We start from the raw sequence: 13,896 nt of genomic DNA, 5'->3' as shown, positions 1-13,896 counted from the left end.
TAACATGTCATAATAGATGACTATGTGGCACAATGACATGATTGTGTAACATTTTAACCCTCCACGTCATTGTTATATATGTATAAAATAACAAGTGATATTTTGATTAATGACAATTAGTTAATCGTGATAAATGCCTATTTAGCCCAAAATAAAAGTATTAAGATTTGATTAAGTGAAGAATAGAGATTTCTTTGAATTTTCTTGAATAATTCTGAGATTTTTTTCAAGCATTATATCTAGAATTTTCTTAGGTATTTTGTTAGCATTAAAAAGTAGACATTTTAAAATTTAAATAAAAAAAGGCATAATGCTTAAAAAAGCCCTGAACTATTTTAAAAATTTCAAATAAACTCTTATTTTTGTATTGTTATATTATAATCAATTATGATATGTCAATATACTCCTAAATTTTATTACGTTCAATCAAGTTCTTAAATTTTTATTTTGGATTAAATAAACCTCTATAACTAATAGTTGACAATTTATCATTAATCAAAATACCACTTATCATTTGATATATAACATGACTTTAACGTAGAGAGTGAAGAATGTCATATAACCATATTATCATGCCATATTAATATGCCATGTCGTCATCAATTATGAATTGTCAGCGTGCCACATTATCGTCAATTAATTATATGTTAGTATGTCATGTCAATGTTACATGTCATAAAATGACAAATGACATTTTGACTAAGTTAATAATTAATCATGAGAGCTTGTTTGGTTAAAAATAAAAGTATAATGACTTGTTTAGTTTAAAATAGAATATAAAGACTTAATTAAACGCAATAAAAACATAATGACTTATTAAATTTTAAAAAATAATTTAAAGATATTTTTAGATATTATAAAAACATAAGGGTCTAAATATGAATTTAAAACCCATTACCATCCTTCTTATTATATATATATATATATGCACTATTCTTGTGCTTGAAGACATAAAAGGAAAATTTGTGTCCAATTTCCATCACCAAAACGTTAATTAACTTTGAGTTATATTAATGATAGAGTGAACTCATCCCCCCCCCTCCCCCTCGGCCAAAAAAAAAAAGAAAATTCTAATCATGCTAATTAGTATAGCATTTCTATCAGATAAGAACACGTTCAGTTTGAGACTACAAGTTCGTAATATGCATATGCCATAAATTTGAGACTAGAAATTAGTTTAAAAATAGATACGAGGGAAAGTACAATCCTTCTCAATTTAGATTGCATGGTACTGAAAAGAAAAGATGGCCCATAGCAAACAAGAGAAATTTCTAAAATATTACTCCCAACTCATAAAACCTCATATGATTTGCAAATTTATCGAAATTCATCAAATAGAAGAAATCATTGAAAGCCAAAACCTAGGGTTCCAACGTCCAAAGGGGGAAAACCAATAGAAAGCCAATAGAAAGCCAAGAAAATCAAGCAAATACAGGGAGAGAAACTTCCCAGTTCCCAAAAAATAAATAAAAAAAAGGAAATACCCACAGAAATTAAAAAACAAAATTACCCAAAGGTCAAAATAAAAGTAAAAATAGTAAACCCCAACTCTACCAAATTCCCAGGTGTTGTCCTCCTCCCTACACTTCTCTTCCTCAATTCCCCCCTCCTCTCTTTGCTTCCTCATTTCCGTCTTACCAAACTGAAAGCTCCCCAAATTTCCTTTTTATTTTTCACGTAAAAAAGCTAAAAGAATATATTATTAATATTGTGAAAAATAAGTAGTGCTGTATGTGAATGAAGAAGGATGATTTGGACCTTTGGTTCTCCTTTCTTCTTCACTCCTCTTAACCCAAACAAACCACCATCAATAAAAGCATCCTAAATTTTTTTCCCTCTTTTTTATTTTATTCTATTTTCTTGAAAATCTTTTTAACTTTGATTTTGATTCAAAAAAATTCCTCTTTCTCTCTCTCTCTCTCCCTCCCTCTCCAGAATGCAAATCCCCTACACTTAGTCCCACCATAACTCCCCTAAAACCCTCACCCCGATCTCTCCCTATTCCACCATGTCCCTCGATTCCTCCCCTTCCCTTCCGATCCCTCCCGACCCACCCCAAAACGACACCCTTCCCGCCCAAAACGACACCCAGACAACCCAAACCCCAGAAACCACCGCCGCTAACGCAACAACGCCAACGCCGACGCCACCGTTAACAAGAAGCAATCGCCCGTCGCGGGCTTGTACAATCCGAGCCGCCCAGCGGCTCTACGCGCAGCAACAGCAAGCCGCGATCGAGCGGCGACAGAAGCCGGCAAAGAAAGAGCAGCAACACCAACACAAGGACGAGAATGATGGTTCTTCGTCGCCGCAGCAGCAATGCAGCGGTAGTAGCAAGATCGTTACTCCGTTAGTTGGGCCGCCGGAGCCGTCACAGTTGCCTAGGTGGAGCATTCGGTCTATGTGGGAGTTAGCTTCAGTACTTAATTTCTTGCATGTAAGTTCAATTCCTTGTGTTGTTTAGTTTTTATTTGTTTATTTATGAAGCTTTGCCTTTTGTTGGGAACTAATGGTTTTTGAGTGTAATAGGTCTTCAGGCCGCTTTTGAATATAAATGCGGAGTTCTCGGCGGAGGAGTTTGAGACAGCGTTGATTACGCCTAATGATACTTTGGGAGATATTCATATACCTTTGTTAAAGGTTGGCTCTTTTTTCTCTTCAACTCTTAAAAAGTTTTATTTTATTTTGGGTGCTTCAAACTTGCCCTTTTTTCTGTATGTGGTTTTTTTCCCGATTGTTGGCGTTACCTTAGTCCTTATTGAGGAAATGTGTTCTATTTGAATCTGAATTTTCTCGTAGCAATAAGTTCATTAGTTTAGATGCTATGTAGGAGTGTAGATTTTTTACTTAGTACTTTGAACATGGTAGAGCAACAATTGGATGGCTACAGAATCAATCTCTTGAAGTATGGCTTTCTCAGTTAAGAAGTTATTGCCCTTATGAAGCTATTGGCATACAAGTCTTTTCATGGGATGCAGTTACAGCAGCTGTTTTACTTTTATATTCAAGTCCTATGATTGGGCCCTTTGTTAGCTGTAGCTATTGATGATTCCCAGGAAATCGTTTTGTAACACATAAGTCACTTTCTTCTTGGACATGGTCTTGAGGGTGATTTTCATGTTCTTGGGCTCTGTTTTCTTAATTTTGTCTGAATGCAGTCAGAAAGAGCATGCAAAAAATAGTTAAATGAATAGGTTCTCTCCTTTGAAATATTTATAATTCAGGTGACTGTATATCTAACCTGAGAAACTTGATTTTTCATCAAGCTTCGATGAATCTTATATTCTAACCCAAACATAGGTTTGATGCAACAATGAAGAGTTGTGCTTGGGTTTGGGGATGGCGATATGTATGAAAAGTTAAAACCTTAAGTGACCATAAGTAGTTGTTATGTAAGCAATATTATTGGTAACTGAACAAAAACTGCCAATAAGATAATTCTAAATCCTAAACCATATTCATCTTTGTAGTTGGATGGAAATTGTATATGAGTTGCAGTAGGTTGTATAAATTATTACAACCTCATCACATGTAGGTCAATAGCTTGGTTCTAATGTATATCTGATATGTGGTTCCTAGCTGCCTGGGCTTGGTTGCCTTGTAGTCCTTTTGTCTTCCTTCTGTGTATAAGACAGTTTTTGTGGCAAAATGTGCGTTAGAAATTTGTATGCAGTTTGTGCAGTTTAAGCATTAAAAGGAGATTCTTTGCTCTCTGAATGACAATGAAACTAAGAAATTATGGCTGGTTACACTTGTGTGTGGTTGGGGAAAGGAATTTTAGGATGATAAAAATGCTAATTGTCCATGTACTTGTTGGCTAAGAAGTATTTGTCATCATGAAGTAGGATGTACTTAATGAAAGGTGGGTGAGATTGATTTTAGTTAATTCCAATGGCTTGCTTGAAGTTTTCTGAACCTATTTGGGACCAAGAAAGAAGGATATAAAGCCAAATAACTCTGTTATTCGCATTTTTTCCGTTACAGTATACTTCTTTATCCTATTCAGCAATGACATTTACAATGCTAATTGTAAATGTACTTGTTGGATGTGATTGGAGAAAAGAATTTTTCGGATGATAAAAATGCTAATTGTCCATGTACTTGTTGGCGGTGTTGATCATCATGAAATAGAACGTATTTAATGAAAGGTGGGTGAGATTGATTTTTGTTGAATTTTGTTAATTCCAATGGCTTGCTTGAAGTGTTCTGAACATATTTGGGACCAAAAGAGAAGGATATGAAGCCAAATAACTTTGTTATTCGCATTTGGTCCATTATAGTATACTTCTTCTTTATCCTATTCAGCAATGACATTTACAATGATTATCTAGAGATTTATTTTTCATTTGAGGTTTGAGTTTTTCAACTTTCTACCCTGCGAAATAAACTTTTTCATTGCTTGTATGAGGTGTTTTATCTTCTCTTATGGAGAAGTCACCTAAAACAAAATTATTGAATTATTTGAAATCCTCATGGAACACTACAATCTTCAATCCACTTAGAAAAACTGAAGCTTTTAAAACTGGAATCTCATATTGTATCTTCTTGTATTTTTTTAGGTATGTGTCAATGGTTCATTTACTTTTTAACAGACAGTTTAAATGAATTAGTTGCAGAGAAAACTACCTTATTATTAAGTTGCTTTTAGATTCTGAATATTGTTAAGTTTGTTGGCCAATGGCATATATGTGGTTACAGAATTTGTTTCCTTCTCTTGATAGTATTCTTCTCAGGCTGCTTGAAATCAAGTTTTGTCAATTGCTTCTGCAGCTGTAATGGCTTATTGATATAATTTTATCCATTGCAGGCAATCCCTCCAATTACTCGGATGGCCCTTACACGTGATACCTGGGTTACTGTTCTTTGCAGAAAACTAAGAGACTGGTGGCATTGGGTAACTTGACCATTATAGTCCTATATATCCAATGTTTAATAAAATTACAGCATACGTATCTTACATTCATATTTAGACAATATTCTTATAAACTTTACATGTCTGCAGGTTGCAGATGGGGATCTTCCCATTGTTGCTTCACACGGGTGAGTTGCCATGCATCTTTGGAATACCATAACATATAATGCTTTTAGTGTTTCTAATGAATGTTAATGTTTTAGGGTGGAGGTTGAAGTATACAAGTCACTTGATCCTGGAGTTCGTGTTGTGATCTTGAAAGCACTATGTGACATTCGTGTTGAGGTTTGATCATCAGCAATAAATTTTCTTTTACCTTTTCATTGTAAATGCTTGATGTTTCTCTTATCTTGATCTTGACTTTGATTTCCCTTTAATATGATGTTGTAATTTTGAGGGCAGCATCAAGTCTATTCGTGTAACGCTGGCGGCACTAAAATTTAAGTTTCTAATCATTTCAAGTAAGTCCTGAATGGAGGAATCCCTGTCTCTTGGGATTGGATACTTTGATGGTTGGACACCAGTTGACCTTACTTGGGACCTGTGTTACAGTTGCATTTTATTAAACATTGATGCACTAACATACTGGTCTATACAGTTTTTGCTGTACATTGTAGCAGTCGTCATCATGTATATGAAGGCTTTCTCTTTTAACACCACCTTATATCAAAAGTTTTTGCTATCAACCTAAGCAAGTAAATAGCTCCTCACGGCAATTATTTTTAGATCTAAATGTCTGCTTTAATCTTGTGTGTTATTGTAATATGCTCATTATAGACAACTAATGTAGCTTTTCCTCTACTGCATGGTTGATTACTTGGAGTTTTTGTTTATTGTCTTATTTTTTCCAATTCTATGTGATCATAAATCATATTTTCAATCTAATGTGACACCTTTGGAGATTGCTAAGAGATGCAACATCTGTTATCCTCTGTGTGTGTGTGTGTGTGTATAATCTATAACATCTGTTATCCTCTGTGTGCGTGCGTGTGTGTAATATATTGTTTTGATTAATGAGGCAGTTGAATCCATGTGATCTTTTGCAGCAAGAAGACATCCGGAACTACATTGACAACTCACTTAAACATGGTGTTCAACTTTCAGCCTTTCGTAAAGAACGTGTTGGAGGTGATTCTCAGGGAATTAGTTACTGGTAATGTTTCTGGGCTTATCAAAATGCTTCCTATTTTTTCCCCTTGTTGCTTGCTTTATTTGAGTGCTGCACTTGGTAGAGAATTTATAGCTGTGAAGATTTCTCTGCTGGGCATTGTTGTGTAACTGTGTAAGCTATTTGTTTGTTGTTTGCACAGGTATGAAGATGATCCCGCTGTTGGTCATCGCTTATACCGGGAAATAAGGAAAGTTGAGTTTAAGAAAGCCAAGATGAAAGGTTCGCATGTGCCTAATAGCACAACATATCTGTGGGAGACAGTTGCAACGAATTTGGAAGAATTTCAAGATGCTTCTGTAAGTTGCTATAATGGTCCGTCCTTGTGAATGTTTTGTCTGTGGATATCTTCACCTTTAGTTCTCATCTAGATTTAGTTTTAAACAATTTCTAGTAAATCCTTTCCCAACATTTGAAATATTTACACATAATTATATATAAACACAGAAATCTAAAACAATAAATATAAATTTATATATTAAGACAAGTTTATAGCAATAGAGATTTAAATGTCTATGATGCTTCAAAGTGGGATCTAAAAGTCTGTCCGTTGCTCTTAAATAGGAGCTTTGGTACATACATACATACATACACAATGATGAAAATTGGATAACTTGCCTTTTGAGCAGTCTTATGTTGAACTTGCATGGTTTATACATCTGATGCTCCTTAAGAGTTACAGGATATTGGAAATTCGGACAGGATTTTTAATAGAAAAAAGGTCAAACGAATTTATGTATTATAATGTTTATCCTGGAGGCAAACTTAGCTGAAGCATGGACATTGGACCGTATTGTTGCCCTTTCCTTTAACGTGGCTCAAAGAGCAGAATCTGGAACTAGTAGGTGTCTTTGTAGCTAACTCGACTTTCAGAGTAGACAGGCTGTATCTTGTAGGACAAATCATAATGTTGTTCATTTAGGGCAGGAGTACTCAATGCATCACCCTCCGCTATGATATTATGTTAATCCTATCATCTAGTGAAGGCCAAACTATTCAATACAGCGGCAACTTCTATGAGCAGGGTCTCTGTATGCTAGTTTTTTGAGTAAAATTGCAATGGCAATATGTGGAAGAAATGGTAGGGGAATTCCTGCTGACTGTGAGAAAAGATTTTGAAAATGAAGAGCTATGTTATTGAATCCTAAACAACTGGCCTTGAATTGGTCTGAAGTTCACTAGGGCTAAGAAATAGCCGCTTGAGATGGATGATGGTTTAAAGTATGGAATCAACAATATGGAGCAGGGCACTAACTGTCCTGTTTATTGCATGGGCTTCAGAAGAATATGTCTGTGATTCTTCTTACTGCCAAAGTTGGATATAAGGTAGGAAACAGGCCACAGATGATTTTACTGGATGCTGTTTTCAGGCATGTTGCTGTGGCTCCTTGTTCTCCCATCATCTCTTGTTGCTTTATCTGAAGGCAATAACAAACATAAAGAAACAGTATTCTGATCTACAACAAATTTAAGTTGATGAGTTACATACCTATCCTTCCTATTATGTGTAAAAGTCACAGAAAATGTTGTTCTTTGTGTATGTATTAGGTGAGGATTATTGTTAGGGTATCTACATGAAAGGTCCCAACATCCAGCTTTGATCCATGCATGTCAGCATGCCTAGGGTCCCAGTGTTTTACCTTGCTCTTTTTTTTTTTTTTAAAGGGGGGATAATGACAAATGATTCTGATTGAGATAGCTTGCATTGCACATCCCTTAAATTGTTGTCTTTTGCAAACTTAGTGACGTATAGGAATTAATCATCTGTTATGGTATGGTCATTCTGATGTAAATAACAAGACATGTAAAATTTTGTGTCATATGGAACTTGGACGAGGAAGATGTTCCATCCACCTGGTGATGAAGAGACTGATTTTTGTGTATAGGTCTTAAAAATGGGTTGTTATTTGCCAGAAATGCAGACATTTTTCAGCTTTTATTTATCCTATTATTCATATTATCATGCCCATCTGCTGCTGCAGGAGAAACTTTTTGCCAGTAAAAATAGAACAGAGGCTTCGGTAGGGAAGAAGTTAAAGAATGACATGCTTCCTGAGATTGAAAAGGAACACAAGGTACCTAAGAGTTGCTTGCTGTCATTAAGCAGCACCTCAGAATTGTCACCCTTCACTTGAAGTAAAAATTGTTTCTTAATCTCATTCTTTCTTGTCCTTAGAGAAAGGAGAGGTTGCTGAAAAAACAACATAGACAAGCTCTTCTTCTTGATAACTTCTTGGCTGTTGACGGGCTTGCTCCAGGACGCTCCCTTCGGGACAGAAAACCTGTCACTTACACGTTTGGTAAGGAACTTCAAAGTCCAACATGCTATCTTTTCCCTGGATATTTGCTGTGTTAAGTACAAGAGATCCAAGTTTTCCGGTGATGTTTGGCTCCTAGCAATAAATACTAGCAGAACAAATATCAACTCTAAGATATGACGTAAATTTAAACTGACTTATGATGGGATCAGTAACGCTCAGATTCTGGGTAAATGCTTTTAAAGGAGCTGATATAGTTTCATATGATTTTGCAGATGATTATGATCGGTCAATAAATGAGGCTATTAAGATCACCAAGTATGTAATCTATAACCTAGACATGTTCCGGAGCCCATTGATTTTGGGGGTTTATGATTATTTGTATATTTAATTGCAATCATCTGTACCCTATATTTTCTGCCCTTAAAATAGTTTCTTACATTTGACCTGTTTCAGGCGGAAACCACCATCCCCAGATCCTCTCAATAGAAGAGATGTTGCCAAACCTGAGCCTTCTGCAAATGGTAAATTGAGTGGTCCCTCGTATGCCGCTGAACAGGACAATTACAATCTACTGTCCCCCAAATCACCTGAATATGATGATTTTGATGATAATAAATCTGGGGATTTGGATCGTAGGTATGATAATTTCATTGCTGTAGGGGTTCCTGTTCTTGCTGTAAAACTTTGCCCTAACTTTTATATGATCACTTGTAGCAATCGGCGGAGGCAGAGACCTCAACGATATTCAGCAAAGGAATTCGTTGAAGCTGTCTCAGATAACGAGGCTGACTTTGACAGTGATGATGATATAGTTGGGGAAGCTATATATGATGAGGAATACTTGAGAAAACGAAAACAGAGGAGAAGGCAATCCAGCAGCTCTGAAGGAGATGAGGAATACCAATGGGAAGAGGAAAATGCTGAAGATGAGGAGGAAGAAGAAGAAGAAGAGGATTCGTTAAGTATCAGTGAGGACAGTGATGAGGCCCCAAAATTCAAGAAATTGCCTGGCCGCACTCGGAGGGAAACAAAATTAAGGTCAGTTGATGAGCTTCAGTCAGGTCTAAGACGTAGTAAAAGAGCCACCAGAAATCGTATTAATTATAGACAGTATGAGCTGTCAGAATCTGAAACAGAGTCAAAACCAGAAAAGTCCAATCCATCAGATGAACACTCAGATGCAAGTGAGAATGAGGAGTATTCAGCAGGAAGTCAAGATTCCAATGGCACTGATGATGACCAGGAAATGAAAGTTGATCCGCCTGTGGCAGGTAACTCTGAGACAGTAGAGAAAGAGCAAAGCCAGCCACCAGAGCAATCAAATGGCCTTGGGCAAGATGAAGCAGATGGTGTACGAAAAAGACGCTTCCTTGACCTAAATGAGCTTGCTCCTGGTTCTGGTTTTGATGATGGTCCAAACACAATAATGAAAGATGATGGCAGAAATGATTTCTAGAGCTTCCGTCTCTGCTGGAGAGCAAGGGTTGTAATTTTCTCCTGCGGAAGCTAAGTGTATGATAGTAAAATTTATAAATTTTGCAGTAAGCCTATAGAGGAAGTTATGGTCAGCGTTCCTCCGGGGCTTTATTCCACCTTGATGCAATTCATTCAGGGTTTGCAGCAGGGAAGCAACATGATGAGAGTTATGTAGATTAGGTAGTCATTTTTTAGCATGTCTACATTGAAAGAAACCTGCGGCGGGTCGATGGGAATTTGGGGATTCGTTCGGAGCTCTTTTAGCTTATCCAAATTAATGTACAATAACCTTTTAACTAATATTGTAACTGAGAAAATTGGCTTTAGATGTCAAGCCCTGTAGTTTTTTAATATTTTATTACCCTCGGGCTTCTGGGTTGGTTGGGCCCCTCCGATAGAATGATTTGGTTTTCTCTGTAATTGTAATGGAACCATCCTCCCATAAAAGGTGTTTAGCGTTTCCTTTGTTCAAATCACTCTGTAATATTCCTATGCTCTTACGCTCATCTGCACACTAGGAATTTTTTTGCCCCTTTTTTGCTTGGTATGTTAATATCTGCACTGTAGTTTGTAGCGCTAGTGTAAGATCAAAACACTCGAGGGTTGTGTGCAGCAAAGCATTGTTCACCTTAATTTCATTCAAACTGCCTTTATTGTTGTCTGTGTGTTTCTTAGAAGGGCTATCTCCTTTTAAGTGTAAATATGGAAAAGAAGTGAATGTTTCCCTCAAGAGTGAAGAACAGCAAATTTCAGTTTTCCCGTTCAGCAGTCTTTCCACTCTCTCTCTCTCTCTCTATATATATATATATATGTATGTATGTATGTAAATGCTACCATAACGTCGTTGTTATACTCACTGCTCTGGAATTATTATCTTTTGTTTTTCCGCACTAAATGAACATTCATCTTATGCTCAAGTTGTCTAAATGAAACTTGCCCGTGTCTATACTTTGTCTAATCTGGTAGCTCACTGCTTTTAACAGCTAAATAGAATCGCTTCTAACAGCCACTGCATGAATCGGGGCATTAATAAATTTTTGTTCAGGAATCAATTGGGAACCTGCTTACATCAATTCACGAAGGCTTATTTGTCTAGTTGTTCTCTTGGGATCGACCAACATCTTCCCTCGCAGGAATGGGATCCTCAGTTTGCTTGGATGTCGCTTCTTCCTGCTCTGCTATCTTTCTGGCTGCTGCTTCTTTTTCCGCATTCCTATTGGCAGCTTCTTCCTTGGCCTCCTCAAGAGCTTGAATCAAGCTTGAAAGACATTTCTCAGCATTGTCTACCGGAGACTTAGGCATTAGGTTCTCTGCAACATCGGCAGGTGTGATGTTGGTCTCCTTCATCAACCCATGAATTGTGTCAAACATTGGATGGGTTTCCAGATTCAGGTAATTTTTTGCGAGCACTTTGAACCCCTCAAAACTACAGTAGGAAAGCTCAATATGTTTGTCCATCCTGCCCCTTCTTATCAAAGCCGGATCGAGTTTCTCCACGTAATTGGTGGTAAACACGATCAACCTCTCTCCCCCACAGGCAGACCAGAGTCCATCTATGAAATTCAATAGCCCCGAAAGAGTAACTTTGCTGCTGCCTTCTTCCTTTGATTCTTTCTTCTCCTTATCCATCTTTTCTTTCTCATCGACGTGCAAAGGTTTCTCTGCTTTCTTCTTCCTCTGACCTGTGAGGTCAAGCGAGCAGTCTATATCTTCAATTACTATAATGGACTTACTGGTTGTCTCAATTAACAGCTTTCTCAGCTCCGTGTTATCCTTCACTGCGGTGAGCTCAAGATCGTAAACATCATAATTCAACAAATTAGCCATTGCAGCAATCATAGTCGATTTCCCAGTCCCAGGAGGCCCATAGAGAAGATACCCTCTTTTCCAGGCCTTCCCAATCCTTGCATAAAACTCTTTACTCTGGCTAAAAGTAACAAGATCTTCGATAATCTCCTTCTTCCTGTCTGGATCCAACGCCATTGTCTCAAATGTTGCCGGATGCTCAAACACAATATGACTCCACATGGTCTGCTTATAGCTTGGCCACTTATATCCAGGACTATTAGTATAAAGCTTCCTCTGCCTGTTTCTCACCCTGATTTCCTTCCCTTCCTTCACCACATGCTCCAAGTAAGCCCCAGTTATCATCTCCCTGTACCGCTTGTGAAAAGTAAGCCTATAGTACCTCTTCTCCTGTTCCGGATAATAGGACATGGGCCTCGTTGGCGACACAACTTTGCTGGCAACCCACCAGACTTTAGCACCCCTATATTCGTCTGTCACCCTCTCATACTCATCCATGCTAAGAACCAAGTTGGTACTATCTTTCCCCATCTCGGCTTTGAGTCTTTTAGCGCTCTTGGAAGAGTTTGCGCTCAGGTATGCCTCGACAGCAACATAAGCCTCACTGCGCTTCAGGCGATCTCCAGTGAACTCATGGATTGAAATCTTGATGTAAGGGTAGAAAACGCCGATGATTCTATGAGTATATTTTTCAAAGTAACGGCGCACCTCGTAAGGGCAATATTGGCGAACTATAGCCCACAGGAACATGAAGCTGGCAATGGTTGAGCCCATTGTTGTCCACATCTCACTTATTGTTGAGGGCACCATCCTCAGTTTCCTTTGATCTTTCCTTTTCTTTCTCTTCTTCTTTTTGGCTGTCTTCAAAGCCTAATACAAATCCTTTCCTTTCTTTCCTTGTTTTGTTCTTTGTTTTTTCACTAGGCTACTGCAAAGGCAGGTGTTTCTATACTATAGGTTCATGTTAAAAAAAAAAAAAAAATCCTTTGCAAGTCCTTTTCTTTCTAAGAACAAAAAAAAAACAAAAAATCCTTTGCAAATCCTTTTCTTTCTGCCTGTTTCTTTGGCTTTTGGGTTAGTGAAAAAGATGAAAGCTTCCTTTAAGTGCACTTCATTTTTTTTTCACTTAAAAAAGTTGGAAGAAGAGAGCACGAGTTGGTATAAAATGACAAAAGATGTGTATGTGGTTTTCAACAAATAAATTTTTGGACATTTCAACAATAATATATTGAGAAAAAATGGGAAGGAAAAGTTTTTGAACAATTAGGATTGTTCAAAAGTTGTTTGCTCAAACAATTAAATTTGTTCAAATAATTGTTTTTGTTCAAAAAGTTGTCTAATGGAAAATCAATAATTATGTATGTTAAAAACAGACAATTGTGTTTGTTTGGAATGGACATTTATATCTATAAATAGACTCTCCTCTAGTTCTAAAGAGAAAACAATCTCTCATTCTTTTCTTAATATTCTCTAGATTTCTTTGATACTATTTTATTGCATAAATTTTATAAAAGTTTAGTAATCTTGTCATGCACCGGTGGATGCTCAGTGAATTGGTTTCATTAGTTCAAAAGGCAAACAATCATTGGGTTTCATTATATGCTTGGAATTTATCGTTTACAACTCTTTTGCCCACTAATAGTGGAGGCGAATAAAACTTTAAAGATAATGGCATTATACACACTTTAAAGTTATTTCATTATTTTCCAGTTCTTGGTTCCAACAATTTTAAGGTTTTATTTCGATTTAACAATGATTGCTATAAGTGGAACACTAAGGAATTGACTTATGATTTTGTGAAATTGTACTAGCTAGTTTGATGGTGACAACTTTTTAAGATGGTAGAAGAATATGCATTTCTTGCTTTCAACATTGAAGGTTGTTTACGGTTTAACTACTCTTAGACCAATAAAGAACAAAAATGATTTTGTTACTACACGCAAAGTAATGCAAAAATAGGCTAATGCAGATTATATGTGCAAGGGTCACATTTTGAACCATCTGTTTGATAACTTATTTTACATTGACCAGAATGAAGTTACTGCAAAAATATTATGGGACAAATTAGAGGTAAGGTATATGACAGAAATTACAACCAATAAGAAATTTCTTATCAGTTGTTTTAATAATTGTCAAATGGTTGATGGTCGATCTATTATTGAACAATTGCATGAAATTGAAAGAATGCTTAATCAAACACTTTCAAGCCATTTCATTATTTTCCAATTCTTTGCTCCAACGATTTTATGGTTTTATTTCAATTTAACAATGAC

General features: G+C 36.6%; 2 protein-coding genes across 2 annotated transcripts; one reads left to right on the top strand and one right to left on the bottom strand.

Annotated features, from left to right (window-relative positions):
• LOC18604561 (DDT domain-containing protein DDR4) lies at positions 1,530-10,323 on the top strand. Its single transcript, XM_007037100.2, has 12 exons — positions 1,530-2,437; positions 2,530-2,640; positions 4,808-4,894; positions 5,003-5,040; positions 5,116-5,197; positions 5,959-6,065; positions 6,223-6,379; positions 8,063-8,155; positions 8,257-8,380; positions 8,614-8,656; positions 8,795-8,977; positions 9,056-10,323. The coding sequence occupies exons 1-12, from the start codon at positions 2,009-2,011 to the stop codon at positions 9,795-9,797; spliced, it is 2,196 nt and encodes a 731-aa protein (XP_007037162.2). The 5' UTR covers positions 1,530-2,008; the 3' UTR covers positions 9,798-10,323.
• On the bottom strand, positions 10,659-12,746 carry LOC18604560 (AAA-ATPase ASD, mitochondrial). The gene has a single exon (XM_018116732.1). The coding sequence runs from the start codon at positions 12,431-12,433 to the stop codon at positions 10,910-10,912; it is 1,524 nt and encodes a 507-aa protein (XP_017972221.1). The 5' UTR covers positions 12,434-12,746; the 3' UTR covers positions 10,659-10,909.

Source organism: Theobroma cacao, chromosome 3, assembly GCF_000208745.1.
Source record: "Theobroma cacao cultivar B97-61/B2 chromosome 3, Criollo_cocoa_genome_V2, whole genome shotgun sequence".
NCBI classification, from domain to species: Eukaryota; Viridiplantae; Streptophyta; class Magnoliopsida; order Malvales; family Malvaceae; genus Theobroma; species Theobroma cacao.
This window is presented reverse-complemented; position numbering and strand designations above follow the sequence as displayed.

Excerpts from the sequence above, each read along its gene's own strand:
- LOC18604560 (XM_018116732.1), bottom strand. The coding sequence starts at position 12,433 with ATGGTGCCCTCAACAATAAGTGAGATGTGGACAACAATGGGCTCAACC.
- LOC18604561 (XM_007037100.2), top strand. The coding sequence starts at position 2,009 with ATGTCCCTCGATTCCTCCCCTTCCCTTCCGATCCCTCCCGACCCACCC. Across the intron at positions 2,641-4,807 it reads TTCATATACCTTTGTTAAAG|GCAATCCCTCCAATTACTCG; the intron begins GTTGGCTCTTTT and ends TATCCATTGCAG. Across the intron at positions 5,198-5,958 it reads TATGTGACATTCGTGTTGAG|CAAGAAGACATCCGGAACTA; the intron begins GTTTGATCATCA and ends GATCTTTTGCAG.